A 20,909-nucleotide genomic window follows, 5' to 3' on the forward strand; every position below is an offset into this window, starting at 1 on the left:
GACCATACAGAATGTCGTACAAGGAACGCGAACAGGTGACAAATATCATGGAGGAATTAAAGGCTGCGGACATTGTGGAAGATTGTGATTCGCCATTCGCGAGTCCGGTGTTGTTGGTGCGTAAAAAGTGTGGTGAAGTGCGTATGTGCATATACTATCGCTCCTTAAATAAAGTGACGGTGAAGCAGCATTTTCCACTCCCCAACATCGATGATCAATTGGACCGTCTTCGAGGGAAACGCTACTACAGCACCTTGGATTTAAGCTGCGGCTATTATCAGGTACCAATGTCGAAGGATTCAAAAGGTAAAACCGCGTTCGTTACTTGCGATGGGGTTTATTGTTTCAAACGTATGAGCTTTGAAAGTTTGTGTAATGCGCCAAGCGTGTTTCAAAGACTTATTAATTTAGTTTTAAATAATTTGCGTTACGATACAGCGTTAGCCTACTTAGATGATATTGTAGTACCTAGCGATACAGTTGAGGGGGGTTTAGATAAATTGCGTGAGCTATTTGAGAGGTTCAGATCGGCGAATCTTACGCTGAAGTTGAGTAAATGTCACTTTTTCAAGGAACGCATCGAGTACCTGGGATTTAACGTTTCAGTCGAAGGTATTGCACCAGGTGAGGGAAAGTTAAGGGCTTTGGCTGAATTTCCGGTACCTACCGACGTTCACGGGGTTAGATCGTTTCTTGGGCTAGCGTCATATTTTCGACGATTTATAAAAGGATTCGCGACAATATGTAGGCCGATTAGTGATTTGTTGCGTAAGGGAGTTTCGTTTCGATGGGGCGACGAGCAGAGGTCCGCATTTGAGGGCGTGAAAGAAAAATTAATGGGCCGGCCGGTGTTGAGCGTGTATAATCCTTCGGCTTATACCGAATTGCAGACAGATGCATGCTCTAAGGGTCTGGGTGCGGTATTAATGCAAAAGCAGGACGATGGGTCCTCGAGAGCGGTATCTTTTTACAGCCGTAAGACCACCCCAGAGGAAGCAAAATACCATTCCTACGATAGTTGCGGCGTTAGAAAAATACTGGGTGATTAAAACGGATTGCAATAGTTTAAAGTTGCTAGCGCATAAGAGGGATTTGAATCCGCGAATTGGGCGATGGTTTGTCAAATTATCGGAATTTGATTATACGATCGAGTACCACAAGGGTTCACATAATCAAGTAGCAGATGCGTTAAGTAGGAATCCCGTCGAGCAGGCGAGAGACGTGGAAATTGAAGGGTTGCCGATTTTGGGAATTAAAATTAACACGGATTGGGTGGCGGCGTTACAGAGGGCATGTCCCGAGGTGAAGGGTATCGTTGGCAAATTCGAGGAGGGCGACGACGCGGTGCGCGCAAAATTTACCCTACATAAGGGCCGATTATACAAAATCGCCAAGTGCGGTACCTGGAGGCTGTATGTACCAGTGGACTTGAGATATGACATCGTCAGTAATGCACATAGGTCTCTGTCACATTTAGGGATTGACAAGACACTAGCGAAAGTGAAGCGTAACTATTACTTCCCCAACTTGCGGAATTTTGTGACGAGTTACGTGAACAGGTGTATTAACTGTCTATATTATAAGACGCCTAGGGGAAAACAGCCGGGATTCTTGCACCCACTTGATAAGGGTAATGCTCCTTTTCAGGTTGTAAAAAAAGGAAAAGGCCAACGTGTTTCATTCCTCCGGCACCCCTGACTACAGGGATACCGGAGGCGGGCTGCTCAGGGCTTCCTGGCCCTCTTCAGCCAGAGAACGGGATTGTAAGGATGGGTAAAGTTAGGGATGGGAACGGAAGGAACGGAGTTAGGGTCCTGAGGGGGAGAGTACTGCTCCAGCATTCGCCTCGTAGATTTCAACATAATTTCAGGTTGTGCATATTGATCATTTAGGTCCGTTTATTACTACAAAAGAGGGAAATAAATACGTTTTGGCTGTGGTAGACGGGTATAGTAAATATACGGTCATTAGCGCTGTGCCAGATGTGGGTACGGCGGCTACCATAAAGGGCATAAGGGAATTCATTAATCATTACGCACTATGGGAGGCCGGATAGAATTATTAGTGATCGCGGCACGGCATTGACTGCCAAGAAATTTGAGGATTTCTGCGCGTTATATAATATTGAACACGTGAAGGTATCGACTTCGGTACCTACACAGAAAAAACTGCCCATTGAAAAATCAAATAAACGTTTATTTGATCGACATTTACTTGAATCAAGAAACATTTATTTTGCCCAACCATTTGCCTTTTGAAATAAGAAAATCATATTGTTTGAATGGATTTCAGAATTTGTTTAACAATACTAACTCACACTTGCGAAGTTTAAACATAACGTTGTTTATAAGAAATAAATTGTTTGTTAATGAGCTGGATCGATATTATAAAATCTTTTAGGAAAGAAACATTTGTTTCGAGGAACGAAAATTGCGTTATGGTTTAATTCAAAGGAATATTTGTTTGATTCAACAAATAATTGTTTTGTTACAAGTAGGTAGGTACTTTATTTCGCAAATGCATCATAACGATTGAGTCATGCGCCATTATTTCGTTGCGTCTTCGTATGGTAACATCTTGAGGTTTTTAAGCTGTGGTTTTTGTTTGAAGTTTTAAGTACCTATATATAAATGGAGGAGTTTTTAGTGAAAAACAATTTACACCATCTATTACCATCTTTTACAGGTAAGAAACATTTTTTTAACAATACTATTCCAACTTACTTATATGTAGCCTTAAATAGATATGCATACAATGCAAACCGTGAAAAGCCAATGCTATTTATTTTATATTACTTTATCTTCAGTCATCGCTCTTTGGTGAAGATCTCTAACCAATGTAATAAATTATAGATATGTATATTCAGGTACTGTTGGAAGTAATTTGAGAAATTGTACTTGAAACAATTTTGCCTGCAATAGGTACCTATAATGTTTCAAATGACTTGAATCAGCTGTAACTTTTTCTCCTTACATCAAAGTTCGTTTCAAGGCTATTATATCGACGTTGTGATAGTTAGTCAATTATCAACCTCCCCCCCCCCCCCATGCTGTATTTGAGTAATATGTTTATTAGTTCATTTTTTGTAGAACAGAACGTTACCGAAATTGAATTTTTGCCACTTCTTACTGATGTGCAGATCGGCAGCCTTATCCCACGCATCGGGGACCAAATTCGTTTTCGAAAAGGTCTTTTGCAATTACAGAGCCCTTCTGTCAACGAAAATAATGTAACTAAGTATTTTAATTTTTATTATTAGACTTTAAGATTTCATCTTATTTTAGAAAAGAGTTGCCGATGAAGAGATAGAACATTCACCATCCGTGTCACCAAAAAGGTTCCATTCTACTGAACAAGAAAATATTCCTCAGTCGGAAAATATTGGCACGCCTGAAGTATTTTGGGTGGTAAACCCACCATCCACGGCTTCTGCTAGCACGATTACAAACCTTTCTAACGAAGATTGCGGCCTTAATTCCTCTTTTATTTCCACGATTTCCGTGGACGACTGCACCTTTGTCCTCAAAGATATTTTACAAAATGACGCTATTGGGCAAACGCTTCTAAAAAAATTTGAACATCTTCACACATTCTCTAATAAAGACAGAAATGTAATTTGTGAAATTATAATAACGCATTTTTTAAATAAGGGGAAAAGACTGAATAACGAATCCCTTTCGTTTATTGCGGACAAAATAGTAGAATTGTTTTCGACTGAGAAGAAGGCCACATATTATGTAGACCCAATCCCCAAAAAACATTCCTCTTTGAATAAGCCAATTGTAGCACGAGGAAAATTGGTTGATAAACACAGAAATAAATTAACGGCGTTAAGGCGTGCCCAAGAGTTTACTGAACTGCATCCCCCACAAACAGGTGTTAATCAGCAAAGTATTGGTAAGCCAGTCATAATATATTTTAACAATTTCTTTCTCATTTGTACCTTTTCAGAAATTTCGGAAGGTCAAAAGGACAGTAAAATTTGGCTGCAACTAAACTCAGAGCCTTTACATGAAGTGATACAGCACTGGGAGAAGTCCTTTCAACTTCGACGAAAGGATCACAGTGACCAATCTGTTACTCAATTTTTTGACCAGTGGCCAATACTTAAAAACCAAATTGCAGTAGAACTGGTAATACTAAACCCTAATTTGCTTTATACAACTTTATAATTAATGTATTTTTCACAGATTCTAAGAGATTTCGATAGTATTATAGATTCGTACACGCAACTGAATTTCGATGAATTTTTTGAAAACATTTTAGAAAAAAGGCGAAAGCATTTTTCTGCTTCGGATACAGCTTTACTGGATTTGCTGAATGGCGAGAATTTAACTACAGGTAAACTATTGCATATATACATGAATTGTATAAGACGAGACTTGCCTCATCTCTGCTCAAAAAGCGATTCACATTCGTACTACGTGGATTCTAATTTGAAATTGTATTTGCAGACTCCCAGAATGCAGTGAAGTTGTCTTTGTTGCCACTGTTAGTACCTCCTAAAGGAAGGACGAGGGTGAAAGGCAAAGGCCATTGGAAGCCATCTACTGCAGAATGTAAAAATGGACTTTTTATACATGCGTACACTCCTGGCGATATTGAGAGGTGCAAGTCGACGAAAATTGACGCAATGTATGCAATGGGTCTTACTGTGCACCCGTATATTTTACTAGTAGGTCCTGCATTAACCAATATCACTTCTTCGTATGTTGTTATTAATAATTTTATGTATAAAACATTATCTGTTAATGAAGCAATAGATGTTTGCTTTAAGTCATTTCATGTCTTGGATGTCAAATATCCTTTTGAATGCCAACATATATGGTATTTATTACAATTTTGTTCTTACAGAATAAAAACTGCAAGCGACATAAAAATTCCCTTCATTCAAGACCTTTTACAGTGAAATGGCTGAACTTAAAGCAACATTTGTTTGTTTCCAATGTAAAAAAACATGTTCGTCCCCTGAGAATTTATTGAATCACTTAAAAATTATACACTCCTTGTTAAATAACTTTAAATGTGTGCAAGCAAACTGTGGTAGGGAGTTTTGTAGTCTTGCAAGCTTCCGCAAACATATAAACAATACACATTTTCATCCGATTACTAATGAGACTAGAGGTGCAATTCCATTACAACTACTTAATCTTCCACAGAGTTCCGGCACAAATCCCGATTCTCAATCTGAAGCACCCGTTGCACATTGCAATGATGATGATAAATTTAATTCCGACACTCTCTCGGATAATCCTCTCATAAATGAAATTGTTGCTTTAATAGGACGCCTGTACAGTATGTCTTCATTACCAAGGAGTATTGTTCAACTTGTAGTTGATGTTGAAGTACTAAAAACTTTGACGTGCTCTGTAGGTTAAATGTTAAAATCAAGCAAGTGAACCTAAGTTCATGTATGTCAAGCAGAGGTATGACATGTAGTTTAGTTTTGTTTCTTTCTATTATTTTATCCTTAAATAAAGCAACAGTTTACAGTTCGCGGGTTTTTGCTTATTTATTACCGGGTGAACGTAATAAACTCATCAGGTTATGGGTTCAGCATGCGACTAGAACAATCGATGAGAATCAAAATATAGTGTGTAACTGTATTCTGTTCGGGCGTGTACCTAATGTGTACGTGATTACGTGTATCAAAGGCGATTGATCTGCATAGAAAGAAACGTTAAGTATATTTTATCGTCAATTATTGGCTAGCGCGGTTTTTTTCTTTTTGTTTGTGTCAGCTGTCATTAATTGGACGTGGCTCCATTACGCATAGCTGGACATTTGAACTACTATATACAGGGGCGCACAAACAAAATGGCAACAGCTAAAGGCGACGAAAAATATAACATAGAGAAATTAAGGGGAGCAGAAAATTGGCCCACTTGGCGATGGCATGTTGAAATGGTCCTACAAGCGAAATGTGTTCTGGACATCGTCGAAGGCAAGCGAGTTCTGCCTCTACCAAAAGATCCGGAGAAGCCTACAGAAACTGAGTTGGCAGCCGAGAGAAAATGGCGAGGAGATGATCTTGTAGCAGCTACTACAATAGCGGGTACGTTAACGAGTGATGTGGCACAGCTGGTGCTTACAACAAGATCGTCTGTGGTAATGTGGGCAACCTTAACTAACACATTTGAGCACGGAGATACTCAGCGGGTTCACACGATACTAACTCGATTTATGACGGCGGTGAAAAGACCTGAACAATCAATGGCAGCGTATATCGCATCGATGAAAAAGGATTTTTTCGATCTCAACCACGAGTTTAATCGTCAGGCGACAGAGGACGCAACCGCTGCTGGAGGGAATGTTAGTCAGGCAGTTAAACAACAGATTCCGGAATCAATACTGCACTACCGCATTTTATGTTCCATAAGCGATGAATATTCGGTACTCAAAGACATATGGAAGACTAGGCCGCGGAAAGAGCAAACGCTCGTAGCTCTTTCAGAATTGTTGTGTTCAAAAGAACAAGAATTGGAAGCTGGTGGATTAGCTGGCTCTTCGGCAGCTTTCCTCACACACAAGCAGTTCCGCCATAAAGGAAAATCGCTCGACGGCTCTAGTAAGAGCAGCGACAAAGAAAATGAGAAGTCGTCTGGTAACGGTAAGAAAAATCGCTATTCAAGCTACAAGTGCTACAAATGTAACAAGATGGGACATTTGGCAAAACAATGTAGAAATAAAACTTCGGACAAAGGGAAAACGAACCTGAGCACTGAACTAGCAAGTAGTGGTGCATTCATTGCAAACATGTTAGTGAAAGGCAACGCTGACGGCTGGGTGTGTGATTCAGGCGCAAGCGATCACATGACGGGCAGCAAACACTACTTTGCGTCGTACGAAGCATTTCAGACACCTCGAATGGTTGGAACGGCAGCATCAGACACTTTGTTGTATGCAGTCGGAACGGGGAATATCAACGTGTTGATGACAGTAAATGGACAGCAGCGCACAGCCAATGATGATGATAAATTTAATTCCGACACTCTCTCGGATAATCCTCTCATAAATGAAATTGTTGCTTTAATAGGACGCCTGTACAGTATGTCTTCATTACCAAGGAGTATTGTTCAACTTGTAGTTGAGAGTGTTACAGAAATGATGAGAAGTCTGTCTACATATTTAAAGTCTATAATGGAACAATTAGAATTAACATCTCAACATGTTTTGGCAATTTCAAACGTTTTTTCGGATTTATTAAATGTTCTTGAAGAACTTGGTAGTGAGTACCTACGATTTAAGTACTTCACAAATTTGAATACTTATATAAAACCAGAAACTTTTATAATTGGAGAGCAGCCGTCATTGCAAAAATTAAGATCAAGAAATGACATTTCTAATTCCACTGCAATGACATTTAAAAAAATAGAAGGTCAAATTATTCCTTTAAGGAAAATTTTTAAGTTGTTTTTAGAATTACCAAATATTTTTCAAACTATAATGTCCTACATGCAAAAAGAAATGTCACTTCCACCGCATTTACTATCAAGTGTGTTTCAAGGCCAAATATGGAGGAATTTAGTGCAAAAGTATCCAAATGATAAAATTATACTACCACTACTAATTTATTTCGACGACTTTGAATGTTGCAACCCTCTGGGAAGCAAAGCCGGTGTATACAAAATTGGAGCAACCTATGTGTCCTTGGCTTGTATTCCTCCCGAGCTTGCTACATTATTGGAAAATATTTTGGTATGTTGCTTATTTTACTCTTCAGATCGAACTGCTTTTGGTAATAAAAAGATATTTTCGAAACTAATGGACGAGTTGATATTTCTTGAAACCCAAGGCATAACCATAAACTTTAATGCCAAAAAAATTAATGTGTATTTCACTGTTGTAACCGTTCTTGGTGATAATTTAGGACTTAATTCAATTTTAGGGTTTACTGAGAGTTTTCAGGCAAATAATTTTTGTCGTATATGCAAAAGTACCAAAGCTGAAAGCAAAACTCAATTTGTGGAGGACCCTTCCCAAATTCGTACAGAAGAAAATTATCTCCAAGATGTTGAAACTCTTTCAGCTGGCATAAAAGAACCCTGTATGTGGAGGACCCTTCCCAAATTCGTACAGAAGAAAATTATCTCCAAGATGTTGAAACTCTTTCAGCTGGCATAAAAGAACCCTGTATCTTTAATCAATTACCAAATTTTTCAGTAGCTAGGAATACATCATGCGATATCATGCACGATATTTTGGAAGGTATCCTACGATATGAAATGGCTTATTTGATTGACCACTTACTGACAAAAAAATATTTCACTTTAGATAATTTAAATAATCGAATTTGTTATTTTAATTTTGCTGCAGTCGATATAGGAAATCCATTGGTTGAAATTAAACCTGAACATATTAAAAAAAAAGTACCTTATAATGAGTGCTTCGCAAATGTTAGGGTTTTTTTCATATTTCGGCATACTTATTGCTGACTTAGTTCCAGAAAAGGACAGTTGCTGGGAATTGTATACTATACTGTATCAAATAATAGATATTTTACTCAGTCGAATCATTTCAAAACAGACAATAGAGTATCTTGAAATTTTAATTGTAGAACACCACAGATTATATTGCGAGTTATTTGATCAGACATTAAAACCAAAACACCATTTCATGATCCATTATCCTACAGTTATTTTGAATTTAGGACCTTTGAGACATATTTGGTCAATGAGATATGAAGCATTTCACAAAGTTTTAAAATCTACTGCAAATTCTGTAACTTCCAGAAAAAATATTCTTCTTACATTAGCTACTAAACAGCAGCTCAGACTTTCATATAGATTTTTAAGTAGACAAGGGTTTAATGACAACATTACTTGTGGAAATTTTGAGGATCTTGCATCATTAAAAGATTTTTTTATTTTGAAACAATTACTCGAAAAGAATCAAATAGAAATTGATAATCTGTTTCATACGTCTTGGCTAAAAGTAAATAGTTTTGAATATAAATTAGGGTATGCTTCTCAAATTAATAATGACGAAGAAACTGATCTACCCTCGGATCTACCACAGTTTGGCACAATAAAATACATACTTGGAAACAAAATGCAAAATATATTTTTTTTAATAATTCAGCCACTTCATTTAATCGGTCTAAATACTCATATCGGTGGATACGAAGTGTTAGATTCTATGTCAACGCATGATTCAATAAATTTGATCGTTATGCCCATAGACCGCCTTCCAAACCACTTATGTCATAACATTCATACTATGGCAAACGGAACTAAAGTCATATGTGCCCTTCAATAAGGATCATGTTTTATTTTTTTTCTATATACGACAATACTATTTTTATTGCCAAAGAATGTGTTATTAAGTTTTTAATTTTTGTTTTATATATTATATAATATTGTATATTATGTATAGTTTCCACCTAGCACTGAAATAAGTAGTATTACATTAAATAAATATATATTTGCTTAGAATAAACGTTTTTTCTATTGAAATAAATTTTATTACGAAAAGTAATAAATATCTTTTAATATAAACAAAAATTACTTTGGTTGAAACAAGTTTAAAGTTTGTGCTAAATAAATTGACCCATAGGCTGAATAATAGGTTCTTTGCAATAAATAAATCATTTTTTTGAACAAAACTCCTCTTTATTTGAAACAAAGTGTTTTAAGTCTCGATTCAAATAATATTTTGTTACATTCAATACATTAATTGCATTCAATTAAAATATATCGGTTTTACGCCAAAGAGATGACCAAGTTACGTTGAAAAAATGCATAGTTTATTCGAAGACCAAATTATTTACATCGTGTATCTTTATAGCATTAATTGAACATAATATTTTATTGAAGAAATCAAACAAACTATTTAGATCAGTGAAATAAATATTTGCTTCGCCATATACAAACAACAAATTTGTTTATGACAAATAATTTTTGTTTCGTGTAAATAAACCTTTTTCTCTGTGTAGAGCAAATGGACAGGTTGAGAAGGTAAATAATGTAATCTTAAGTTGTGTAGCGGCCAGTTCAAATAAACTAGAGGGGAGTGATTGGGACTCGAAGGTTTGCGAGGTACAATGGGCCATAAACAATGCGGTTCATAAGGTAACTAAAACAACACCTTTTAGCATAATTCGCACCTATGAACGAGATGGATTTGTAAATGATCCTTTAGCGGCTGAGGTAAGACGTGTCAACGATGAGATGGAGAATGAAGTTAGTTAGTTGGGTAGTTGATAGGTTAGTGGTAAGTGATTGTATTGTATAGGTATGTAAGTGAAATAATTAATTATCCAATGTATATGAATATTAAGTATTGTTTTTTGTGTGACCTCTCCTGTCATTCTCGGGGCGAGAACAGGTCAGGAAAGGCCGAATTGTTATAATTTTAAGTTCGACCAGCTGCTTTGTGGGACAGCGGCGAAATCCCATCAAAGTAGTTGGGCGTAAATTAAGTAATATGTGATTTGTAGCGTTGCATTTCTTTGTATTGGCCGCAGAGGGTAAACTTGACCATATGTGTTCGGAAATTGCCGAAAAGGGACAGATCCTCTGAGGCCGCCGTAGAAATCAGTTGTATAGGTAGCATTTGCGATAATAGTTATATTTAATAGTTTTAATAAAGTTGTACGCCAGTTTAGTTTTTTATACATAATAAAGCCATCTTGAAATTAAATTTATAATTGAGCTAACACTTATAAAAAACACAGTCTTCATTTGATATTAAGTGGATTACATGATTTGGTTTGTAAATAATCCCCTGCTGTTCAATCCAATTAATAACGCAACATTCATTTCGAGCATGTTGGGGTAAAAGGTCTTGAAATAATAAAGTTTTCAAAACCCCAAGAGATTAACAATTCGTTCACATTCATTATTCACCTTTACTTATAAAAAGTACAATGCACTTATACACTGAAATTGTTTCAATGAATATACTCCAGCCGCTTAGGTACAATGCCCAAGGAGTAAAACACGAAGACGAAATGCGGAATAAGTATTCAATTTTTAACTCAAACAATGAATCCTTTGATTACAAGAAACGCATTCTAAATTAATAAACTGCAAGCAACGAATTCTTACCAACAAATAAGGGAATTGTTTAGGTAAAAAACATCGTATGTATTTCTAAGAAAATTCCTGCTTATTTCGTAGAAATAAATGAATTATCTATGCCTTCAAGTCGAATAAATATTATTTGCATCAAATAAAGCTCTTAAATAAATCTTGATTTAAAATGTAATATACGATTACTTTAAAGGGAAGAACCTCGTATTAGTCTTAAAGATATTTATTTGAATGAACAAAATATATTTTGAAAAAATTTATTTATTTATTGTAAAGAAACCTTTTTCTGCGTGTGGTTGTATATTATATTTTTCGTACTTACGAGACTAAAGTGACAACTTCACTCCATTATGACAAGTACTGAAGTATCACTTTTTGTCCCGCCGGGATTAAATTTTACGGAAATCCCGGAAGGATGAAATTACTAATAAAGCTATTTCAGTAGGTTCTTCCACATTTTGTATGCGGCACTACTTCTTAAAGCCGCTTTACATTAGGCAATTTTCGTGCAATGCAAGAGCAATGGAAGTTAAGAGATACGTTACTGCGCATGTTCATACGCAATTCAGGTGCAAGAAAAATAAATAGAGAAAGTTCTATTTCACTTGCAAGTTTGGCGCAAGTTCTAGTAACTTTTCTAGTAATTTTGTCAATACCACAATTTATTTGGTTTCGCGTGTGTTATTTTTAATAACCTAAAAACTTTATTTATTCGTTAAGTAACAAATGTAACTTGTAATTTTGTTACAATGGCTAATAACAACAGGTATGTGTATTTATATCTATTTGATGGTGCTTTCTCATAATGTTATTTATATTTTTAGCAAAAAAAGCCCATGGAATACTGCGGTTACCACTGAGCTGATCCTTCTTTATGAACAATACCCTTGTTTGTACAATATTAGATCTAAAGACTACCATAACAAGAATGTAAGGCAAAGAGCTTTAAATGAAATTTGCACTAAACTTTGTAATGGTGAACTGACGACAGAAATTGTCCAAAAGAAAATTCATGGCATTCGTTCCCAATATATGGCAGAGGTTACTAAAGTGAAAAAGTCAAAGAATAGTGGATGTTCTACAGATGACATATACACACCTAAGCTGTGGTGTTTCGATTTGTTGTACTTCTTAATGGATAACACCAACACTGTGACGGAAGGTGAATCGAACTTGAATCACGAAGTATTCATTGAAGAGGACGAGGTACAGTTATAATGCTTTTATTTTACCTTACCAATAGTGGCCTTTTGTCGTAGGAATGCAAAGAAGTCATTTTTGAGGGCACAATAGATGAACTTCGATCAATGTCTCCGGTTGCATCCTCCAGCACAAGTGTTAATGAAGTTCCTTTCTCAAAGAACAAGAAAAAAAAAAGAATGTTGAAACAGATGCTGCAGATGCGGTATTAACCAAAGCAGCTAATTTATTGTCCAATATGAATACCGATTTTGAAGAAAATGAGTTGGATTTTTTTGCGAAGTATGTCAATGTAAAAAATTCAGTAATTTCCTTAATGAATGTAATTTTAGGTATATTGCTGCGGAATTAAAGAAAATCCCGAATGAAGAGATAGTGGACAATATAAAAATGGATATGATGATGGCTTTATACAATGGGGAAAAAAAAAAATAAAAAAAGATTAAACATTTTTATTATACAGGCTTCACATTTTGTTTGTTGAATATTTAAAATTAAATCATACTTTCTTGCCAAGAAACGGCTCCTTCTTGATTAACATATTGCTTAAATTCTTCACGTATTGCCAAAATTTCATTTTTAACTCTATTACCCCCCTGAGCACTTAGACCGTATTGCAATGTATAGGTGTGATCCAATTCAGCTTCTGTATTGTCTCCAATATAATAACTTGGTACTTCTGTTTTTAAAAAATTATGTAAAACACAACAACATTGTGTCACAACTTTTGCTTTTGTTGGTCCTAGCGGATTTATATGTAATAAAACACGGAACCGATTTGCCAGTATGCCAAAAGCGTTTTCGACAACACGACGGGCTCTGCTTAACCTATAATTAAATACTCGTTGCTCTTTAGTCATATTTTTGAAGGGATATGGTTTTAGTACATGTTGTGATAAAGGGAAAGCAGCATCAGCCACAATAACAAATGGTACTGGTTTTGTTCGACTCGGAAGTGGAGTGTCATCTGGAAAATTTAATATATTTTGCTCAATGGCTTTACATATATATCACTTTCTCTATATACTCCTCCATCCGATATTCTACCATTCATTCCAACATTAACGTACAGAAATTTATAATTGGCATCCACAATTGCGAGCAATACAATACTGTGCTGGCCTTTATAATTCGCTGTTCCGGAAGAACAATGACACAACTGAAAAACCACAACTTCGCTTATTTGTGCTAAATTAAGATTTCATTTATTTTATTACCGAAATAATAAATGAACAATACCATTTAGTTCAGACACACTGGGCAAATTATTGGCACTTAATATATATTTTTAAATGGTAATAAATATAAATACTCATTTTTAAAACCAATGGAGATATTTGATATTAAGTCGATGTTCTTCTGAAATCAGGAAATAAGTTTAAGTATTTAAGTCAATATAGATTTATGTGCAACAGTCTTTAAATTTAATACATAGTATATTGATACATCAGTAATTTGTGTTTTAGAAGAGAGAATTATAAAAATGTTGATAAAACTGGGGGATCTGATTTTTATTCATTAGAAACATAAAATGTTCGATTTTCAATTCCGAAAGTGGAATTTTGTTGGTGTAGATGCGTGTTAAATTGACTTCTTTCATTACTCTTCCATTAGAAGAACGAGTTGCTTTCTGGTGTTTGAATGCAACGGAGTGCCACTCTGACTGTTTAAAGGAAGTCTTGTAAAGAAATACTTCACTTCCTTTTTCAAATTTCATTACCTTTACATCGTTTATTTTAATATCCTGTCTATCAGTATTTTTGGAAATATTAATCCCCATTTCTTCAAATAAGGCTTTTAGATCAAAAAAATCTCCAAAACTCAGCTCCTTAACTTGTAAAGGATTTCCTTTCTTTTTTGTGTTCCTGATAATTGAGACGTATTGATCTGGCACATAAATAGGGCCCGACTTCTTTGCCTTTTTTACAGACCTCTCGATGATACTGTGCACTGCATCCCCCTCATTTTGTGTATGACCTCTAACTAAATATTTATGGGTTATTGAATTAATGTTGAACTTTTCAACTGCATACAAGTACATTCCAATGAAGAATCTGTAACAAAATGAAAACATTATAGGTAGGTAATATTCTTTCATACTTTAATAGTTGTTGTGTTGGTACATAGGTACTTGTTTTTTTGCTGACCACCACAGTTGTCTGAATAAAACACGACATCAGCTCCAGGTTTGGTTTTGGACAATTCCTCTAGATAGAGTAAAACGCAAGTCCCTATTTCTGCAGCACCTCTATGCCCGAGCCCTTCATGCCAGAAGAAGCAGAAAGTTTTGTCATTCCCAATTTCAGTTACCTAAGAAAAGAGGATAGGTAGGTACCAACTTTTCTGAAAATTATTATTCGTATCCTTACCGTAAAGTTGAAACAGTTAAGTCTGGATTTATAAAAAAAAATTGAAGTTTGCGCCATTGGTACAGGTAGTACCGCCTGCAAGTCATAAACTGCTAAAACAATGTCTTGGTTTTTGGCTTTGCTTTTATCCTGGTCCTTCTCATTACGACTAAGTTTTTTTTCTTCTTGATGTTCTTCGTATGCCTTTTGTACTTCAGTATTGTTTGGATTATTTTTATAGGATTCACATAGGTCACATTGATCTTTCTTAGGTGCGAAGAATCCAATGTTAAATTCTGTATTGAATATCCGGGCATATGTATCGTAAGTTGTGGTGGGTTTATTAGCTAAAGCCCTTTCTTCTGAATAATGCCTATGCATTTCGGCAATGGACAACCCACCATCTATAAATTCTCTTGACGTATCGCTTCTAACATAATGGCTTTCAATTCGCGGTATTGAGTTTATGTGGTCTCGGATGGAATTCAAGATTTCTGAATCAATTCTTCTGTGTTTACTGTGTTTCCCTCTTTGATCTGCAGGTGCAATTCCACAACCAGTTGCCTTTGACGCAATGACAGTTCGAATAGTTCTTTCAGCTATTCCTAATGTGTTTATCAAGAATGTTTTGCAAACACGGACTTTCTGTCCGTTATTCAGCAAATAGAAGGCGCAGTTAGGTTTGCGGGCTTCTGTGGATGATATGCGACGGTACTTCACTGTTAACTGTTCAATGCAAGAACTCAAAAAATCGCGCTGTCGTTGCAGAGAAGCCAACTCCCAGTATTCTGTGAACAATTGAATTCTGAATGCCTCACCAATTTTTTTCGTACAGGATAGTATGCATTTTTCTGAGCATGGTGGTCTCATTTTTTTCGCTTCAACCATTTTTCCGGCGCTTGATGTATACTTTTTCCCCGAATTTTTCAATGTCTTAGCTTTCACTTTAATCCAGTTTTCAACATTCCTTATTCTCTTTTTTCCTTTCTTAGCTGGAGAATCAGGTCCATTCTGAGCTGGTTCTAGATTCTCAGCTTCAGAATCAAAGGATTGTTCAGAGCAGCTTGACTCCCGACTACTTGATGGTGCATAATTATCACTAGAACCAGATGAAAAATCCCCATCTTCTGAAGTATTCGGACTAGAGGATGTTTTATGAACCCTTGTAAAATTCATCTTCATAGTACCTGTACTCTGAACAACGTACGTGCTTGAATTCTGAGTAATCATTTCATTATTGATGTTTTGCAATTCATCTTCAGGATCTGCAACGTCTGGATTCTGTGCACTGTTATTGAAATTCGCTTGATTTTCCATTGAACTTAATGCAAGTTCCATAATCCGATGACTTCGGTTACTCATTTTGAGTATTTATTACTAATTCAAGTAAGACATAAATGTAAGCATTCGCTTAGGTTCAGTGGCAACAATGGCAGAAAGAACAATTACGTCATAAAAGTAAACTCTTCACTAGGTTAATAATGACACAAAATACAGTTACGTCGTTCTTACGCTCAGCGTTTGTCACAATCACCAATAACGTTAGATGTAAAGTACACTTACGTCGTTATAGCACCGCAGCAATACCACAAGACGCCGAAACTTCCACATAAATAACTATTACACCGATATTCTTCTGGAATGGTTCAGCTATTTTGATTACGTCAACAATGACACAACTGCCATCTAGCGGCTGGAATTGTTAACTACAGATGCGTCATTGTTCCCCCACACAAGATAATGCGTTTTTGAAACAAATTCCACAATAAAATCGTTTTCCTCAATTTAGCAGTTATGTCATTGTTCTCCCGGAACAGCGAATTGTAAAAAGCTGAACCGTCTTGGCCTTGTGCTTGTATTTGTATATGTTTGCCATCCATCGCCCCAATAACATTTGGCATATTCCACAATTTTTGAAATTCGGAAGAAATTCTCAACCATTCACGCACTGTATTTGGGACCTAAAATTCATGTTTTGGTTCTATAATCATATTAATGTTATTTAACTGTCTTACCTTTAAATATTCTACTGCCAATTCTTCGTAAATTGCTTGGCAAACAACTGGAACAAACAGTGAAATAGTACTCTCAGATATCCGAAAATTGTACATTAGTGATCGAAAACTATCTCCAGTTGCTAAATATCTAAGTACAACTATTAGTTTCATTCTTGGTGGTATTGCTTGTCGCAAGCATGTGTCTTTTTTTTCGATTCTGTGTTGTATTTTTGACAACAGCTTCTCAAATGTTGGCTCGTCCGTTCGTAAAAAGTTCTTAAAACTTTTTATATCAGTATCTACCAGTTCTTCAACTAAATTAATATTCCCTTTCTCACAATTCATCCATGATTTCACCCAGCATTTTCTTGTTTTTTCCGCTTTTTCTTTTCTTTTTTTTTTAATAGCAAGCGCCACCACATAACAAGCTGTAGCCAGCTTAATTTCCTTTTGTTTGCTCATACCTAATGGTATCTGTGTAAACAAACTGAAAAGTTTCAAATTTTGAAAAATATGTTGTCAGTACTGCAACACTTTTCTGAACTTGCACAAAAGTTGCAACACAATTGCATAAATGTAAAACCGTTTAAGCAATGCAAGGCAATTTTAGATTGCATAGCACAAGCCTTGCATTGCACTAAAATTGCCTAATGTAAAGCGGCTTTTAAACGCATCGTACTGCTGTTCATATAGTTTCTGGATTTCGGTAGTATCAATTCTTTACCTACTTTGGTTGCTTTTTACCAATATCAAATACACGTTTGTCACCCACCACCAAAATTATGACACTCGCAATGACAGTTCCTATGGTAACTTGTTGAGCAGCGATTTTTTGAAAGAACGCGTTCTCAAACTCCATACATATTAAGTGTTTCAGTTTCGGAAGTACGAAAAATATCGTATATACCTTGCGACTGAAGTAGTGGTCTTAATCCCTCAGGTAAATTATATATATATATATAAACTTTACCTTCGGGATTAAAAGTACTACTTCAGTCCCGCGGTATATAATATACTATTTTTCCCAGAAATTTGTCCATTATCTCAAAATATTTCAATAGTCGATTGGTGCTTCGCCAGTACCCCGTGCTCCTTGGTTACCGTTCTTTGCAGCATAACGTCCTTTTAAATATCTCCATTTGCCATTACATTGTGTACAGGTTACATTAAACCTCTTCCGTTTCATATTTTCAGATAATTCTTTCCATACTAGATCGTTTTTCACAGATGTTGATTTAAATTTTGTATCAAAGTGCATTCGTAGTTCAATTAACTCAGTGATACCCTTCTTTCTGGTAACGTAGATGCACCGAATGGTGCGGGTAAAACATTGATAGTAGCTGGCAAAGAACATGAACTTATATTAAATGCTTTAAAGAGGGCTTCTGATGGTTGTACAAAGTACAATGTTCCATCTATAGAAGTGAATGCGAAATATAAGTAAAAACATAATTGCCTACCTGAATTTGAAGATATGCAAATCTGGCCATCGTCAGACTTAAACAATTCGCCATTTTCAAGAGTCACTATTGTAAATTTATCCGGAGTTATTTCAGTGACCTCCATTACACAAGAAGTACAATTGCAATTTGCAAGAATGGTTTTCTTTTGGTTTAGATTAGAGAGGTGTCAATTTTAGCGCGAAATTATCCACGGCGCATGCGGAGTGTTTTTTACCAACCATTGGAGGCCGGCGATTTTCGAGCACTCAGTGTGTTCTCAGAGTGTCATTTATGAATGATATTACTTATGTAACACTGCCGTTAGTGTGTATTTATGAACGCATTATTGCAATCACTTTGCAGGAGTGTCACACTATGCGTTCATTATGAACGTACCCTAAGTGATTTGTCAGCAAAATGTTAAATTACAACCATAATAAACAATTGGTACAAGCAGATAAGGTGTGACCTCATTTTTAGATGATTTCCTGCAAAAGGTAATATAAATTATGTGCTCCCCGGGTGGGAGGTATGTAAACCCAAATCTTACATTACAGATTGCAGCAGCTCCAATAACGGCGACAGATCAATCCTGTTCTATCCCGCCGAAGATCAAATTCACCGTTTCGATTCTGGTCGGGAAAATATTGCTTTGTATAAGTGTTAGTAAACACAAGGAAAACCTGGTAGTAATATAACAACCAACCAACTCTTAAAAAACTTTACAACTTTAATTGAAATGACTTTTTATTATTTTTCATACATTTTCATTCGTTGACATTCGCCTACTCATCTCAAAAATATTAGCTGTGTTACGACAAATCCCGTTCTCCAAGAATATGCCTTCATTATCTTCTTGGAGACCAGCATGTTTTGTAGCCTCATCTTCACCGGCGGGCGAATTCTGGGGTGCCGTTCGTCGAAGAAAGGCGAGCTACGATGGACCTCGTCACCAACCCACCGAACAAATGGCACCATTTGCGATGTCAACCGCGTGACGATGTGCCACTCCGTCAGTAATCATCCGTGAGATGGTGTATATGAAGTACACCACATCACATCTTACCGTTCTAACAACTGCTGTACAGCCACCCCAGGGACCCTATTCTTGACTCTACGTATTTATCAATGTCATTCGTTTTGTCAACAAAAACGATGAACTTTGGTCAAATGGTATTCTTGACCGTTCGAGAATATTTCGAATTCGTAAATATCATTCGTTTTATATTTTTTATATACAGGGTGGTGACTTGCGTAACGCATCATAGGGATTTCAATGTAAAATTCATAACATGCGATTATTGGCTCCCCAAATTATTTTAGAGCAAAAATGTATTAAGGTTTTTTGTAGGAAAAAATTTTTTACGTCAATCAACCCTATTAGTTTTTAATTTTTTGCATAATAAAGACGGAAAATTGGAAAATAAAACCCCCATCTTTTTCAATAATCTGTGATGCCATGGAATTTTATAATACAAAAACTACGCCAATATCCGTCATGCCATGGAATGTCCGCTATAAAACAAATCAAATTCTATCAAAAAGTATTATATTTAGAACAGCGAATTCAACATAAAGAAAGACCAAATTACTAAAAACGGTTTCCTAATATAACAATTTACAATAAATGTCTGAATAAGTCACCATTAACTGCAATACAGTAACCAAGTCGATCATAAAAGCCATTTCGAACTGCTGCTAATTGATAACTGGATATCTTTTTGTTTTAGAAAATTCCATGGGATCGCAGATTATTGAAAAAGATGGGGGTTTTATTTTCCAATTTTCCGTCTTTATTATGCAAAAAATTGAAAACTAATAGGGTTGATTGACGTAAAAAAATTTTTCCTACAAAAAACCTTAATACATTTTTACTCTAAAATAATTTGGGGAGCCAATAATCGCATGTTATGAATTTTACATTGAAATCTCTATGATGCGTTACGCAAGTCACCACCCTTGTTTATAGTAGTATATATATATATATATATAAAAATATTTATATTTTTCTATAATAGAGTTCGCTGTTCGCAACCATTTTAAGCACTTTTTGCAATACGCAGCTATGAGAAAGTAGTTCATTTGTGTCACCAAACTGTTGTCAAGGAAACTACTAGCAATTTCTACGTTGCCAAACATATCATTCGAATTGTGATTTAAAGGTTACGAAGCGTACACATGAATAGCGAATGACAGTCGTATGCGAATTTTCATACATCGTTTTAAAACGAATACGAACCAATTCGGGGGGTGCTATTCTTGACCTCACTCGAATTGGTTCGTATTCGTTTTAAAACGATGTATGAAAATTCGCATACGACTATCATTTGCTATTCATGTGTAGCCTTCGTAACGCTTGTAATTTCAATTCGAATGATATGTTTGGCAACGTTGAATTTGGTAGTAGTAAATACCTTCATACGAGGTTTCCTTGACAACAGTTTGTATACACAACTATATACTTTCTTATAACTGAGCAAATTACAAAAAGTGATTAAGGGCCCCACAGACTTCCGACTTGTTCGTCCGATTTGCACGACGTGTAAATCGGATGGTACCTATGTCGAACAAGTACGACAGACTCCACGTACCTCGTGTTTGATCGATCGGAAGGCAAAAAGTCGGATGTTGATATTTTACACGACGTACAAGTACGCCCGATTTTACCATGCACTTCCGATTTCTTTGTCCGATCGTGCCAACTGATTTACACGTTGTGCAAATCGGACGAACAAGTCGGTCTTCTGTGGGGCCCTTAACGGGTTGCGAAAAGTGGAACAGTGGAACTTGTAACATCCAATTTGGCCGCTTCCAAAAATCGTACAGCAACCAAAACCCTCGCCAAAACCTTCACAAGAATGACTATGCGTATGTAGCTGTAAGGCCAGA

The 20,909-nt window shown here is 36.0% G+C and overlaps 2 protein-coding genes across 2 annotated transcripts; one reads left to right on the plus strand and one right to left on the minus strand.

The window, feature by feature from the left end:
* The first annotated feature begins 6,971 nt into the window (after window positions 1-6,971).
* On the plus strand, window positions 6,972-9,376 carry LOC116167087. The gene is made up of 2 exons (XM_031482327.1): window positions 6,972-8,011; window positions 8,098-9,376. The coding sequence occupies exons 1-2, from the start codon at window positions 7,051-7,053 to the stop codon at window positions 8,433-8,435; spliced, it is 1,299 nt and encodes a 432-aa protein (XP_031338187.1). The 5' UTR covers window positions 6,972-7,050; the 3' UTR covers window positions 8,436-9,376.
* Window positions 9,377-14,327: 4,951 nt separating this feature from the next.
* Window positions 14,328-15,929, minus strand: LOC116160539. The gene is made up of 2 exons (XM_031473762.1): window positions 14,603-15,929; window positions 14,328-14,543 (listed from the first exon to the last, which is right to left on the minus strand). Exons 1-2 carry the CDS (start codon window positions 15,917-15,919, stop codon window positions 14,328-14,330), a joined length of 1,533 nt encoding a protein of 510 aa, XP_031329622.1. The 5' UTR covers window positions 15,920-15,929.
* Between the last annotated feature and the right edge of the window lie 4,980 nt (window positions 15,930-20,909).

Source organism: Photinus pyralis, unplaced genomic scaffold, assembly GCF_008802855.1.
Source record: "Photinus pyralis isolate 1611_PpyrPB1 unplaced genomic scaffold, Ppyr1.3 Ppyr1.4_LG1, whole genome shotgun sequence".
NCBI lineage: Eukaryota > Metazoa > Arthropoda > Insecta > Coleoptera > Lampyridae > Photinus > Photinus pyralis.

What these genes read in the sequence shown, in the direction of transcription:
- LOC116167087 (XM_031482327.1), top strand. Translation starts at nt 7,051, where the DNA reads ATGTCTTCATTACCAAGGAGTATTGTTCAACTTGTAGTTGAGAGTGTT. An exon ending in AGAAGAAAATTATCTCCAAG is followed by an intron (nt 8,012 to 8,097) that starts ATGTTGAAACTC and finishes ATTATCTCCAAG; the next exon opens with ATGTTGAAACTCTTTCAGCT.
- LOC116160539 (XM_031473762.1), bottom strand. Translation starts at nt 15,919, where the DNA reads ATGGAACTTGCATTAAGTTCAATGGAAAATCAAGCGAATTTCAATAAC. An exon ending in TTAACTGTTTCAACTTTACG is followed by an intron (nt 14,544 to 14,602) that starts GTAAGGATACGA and finishes CTCTTTTCTTAG; the next exon opens with GTAACTGAAATTGGGAATGA.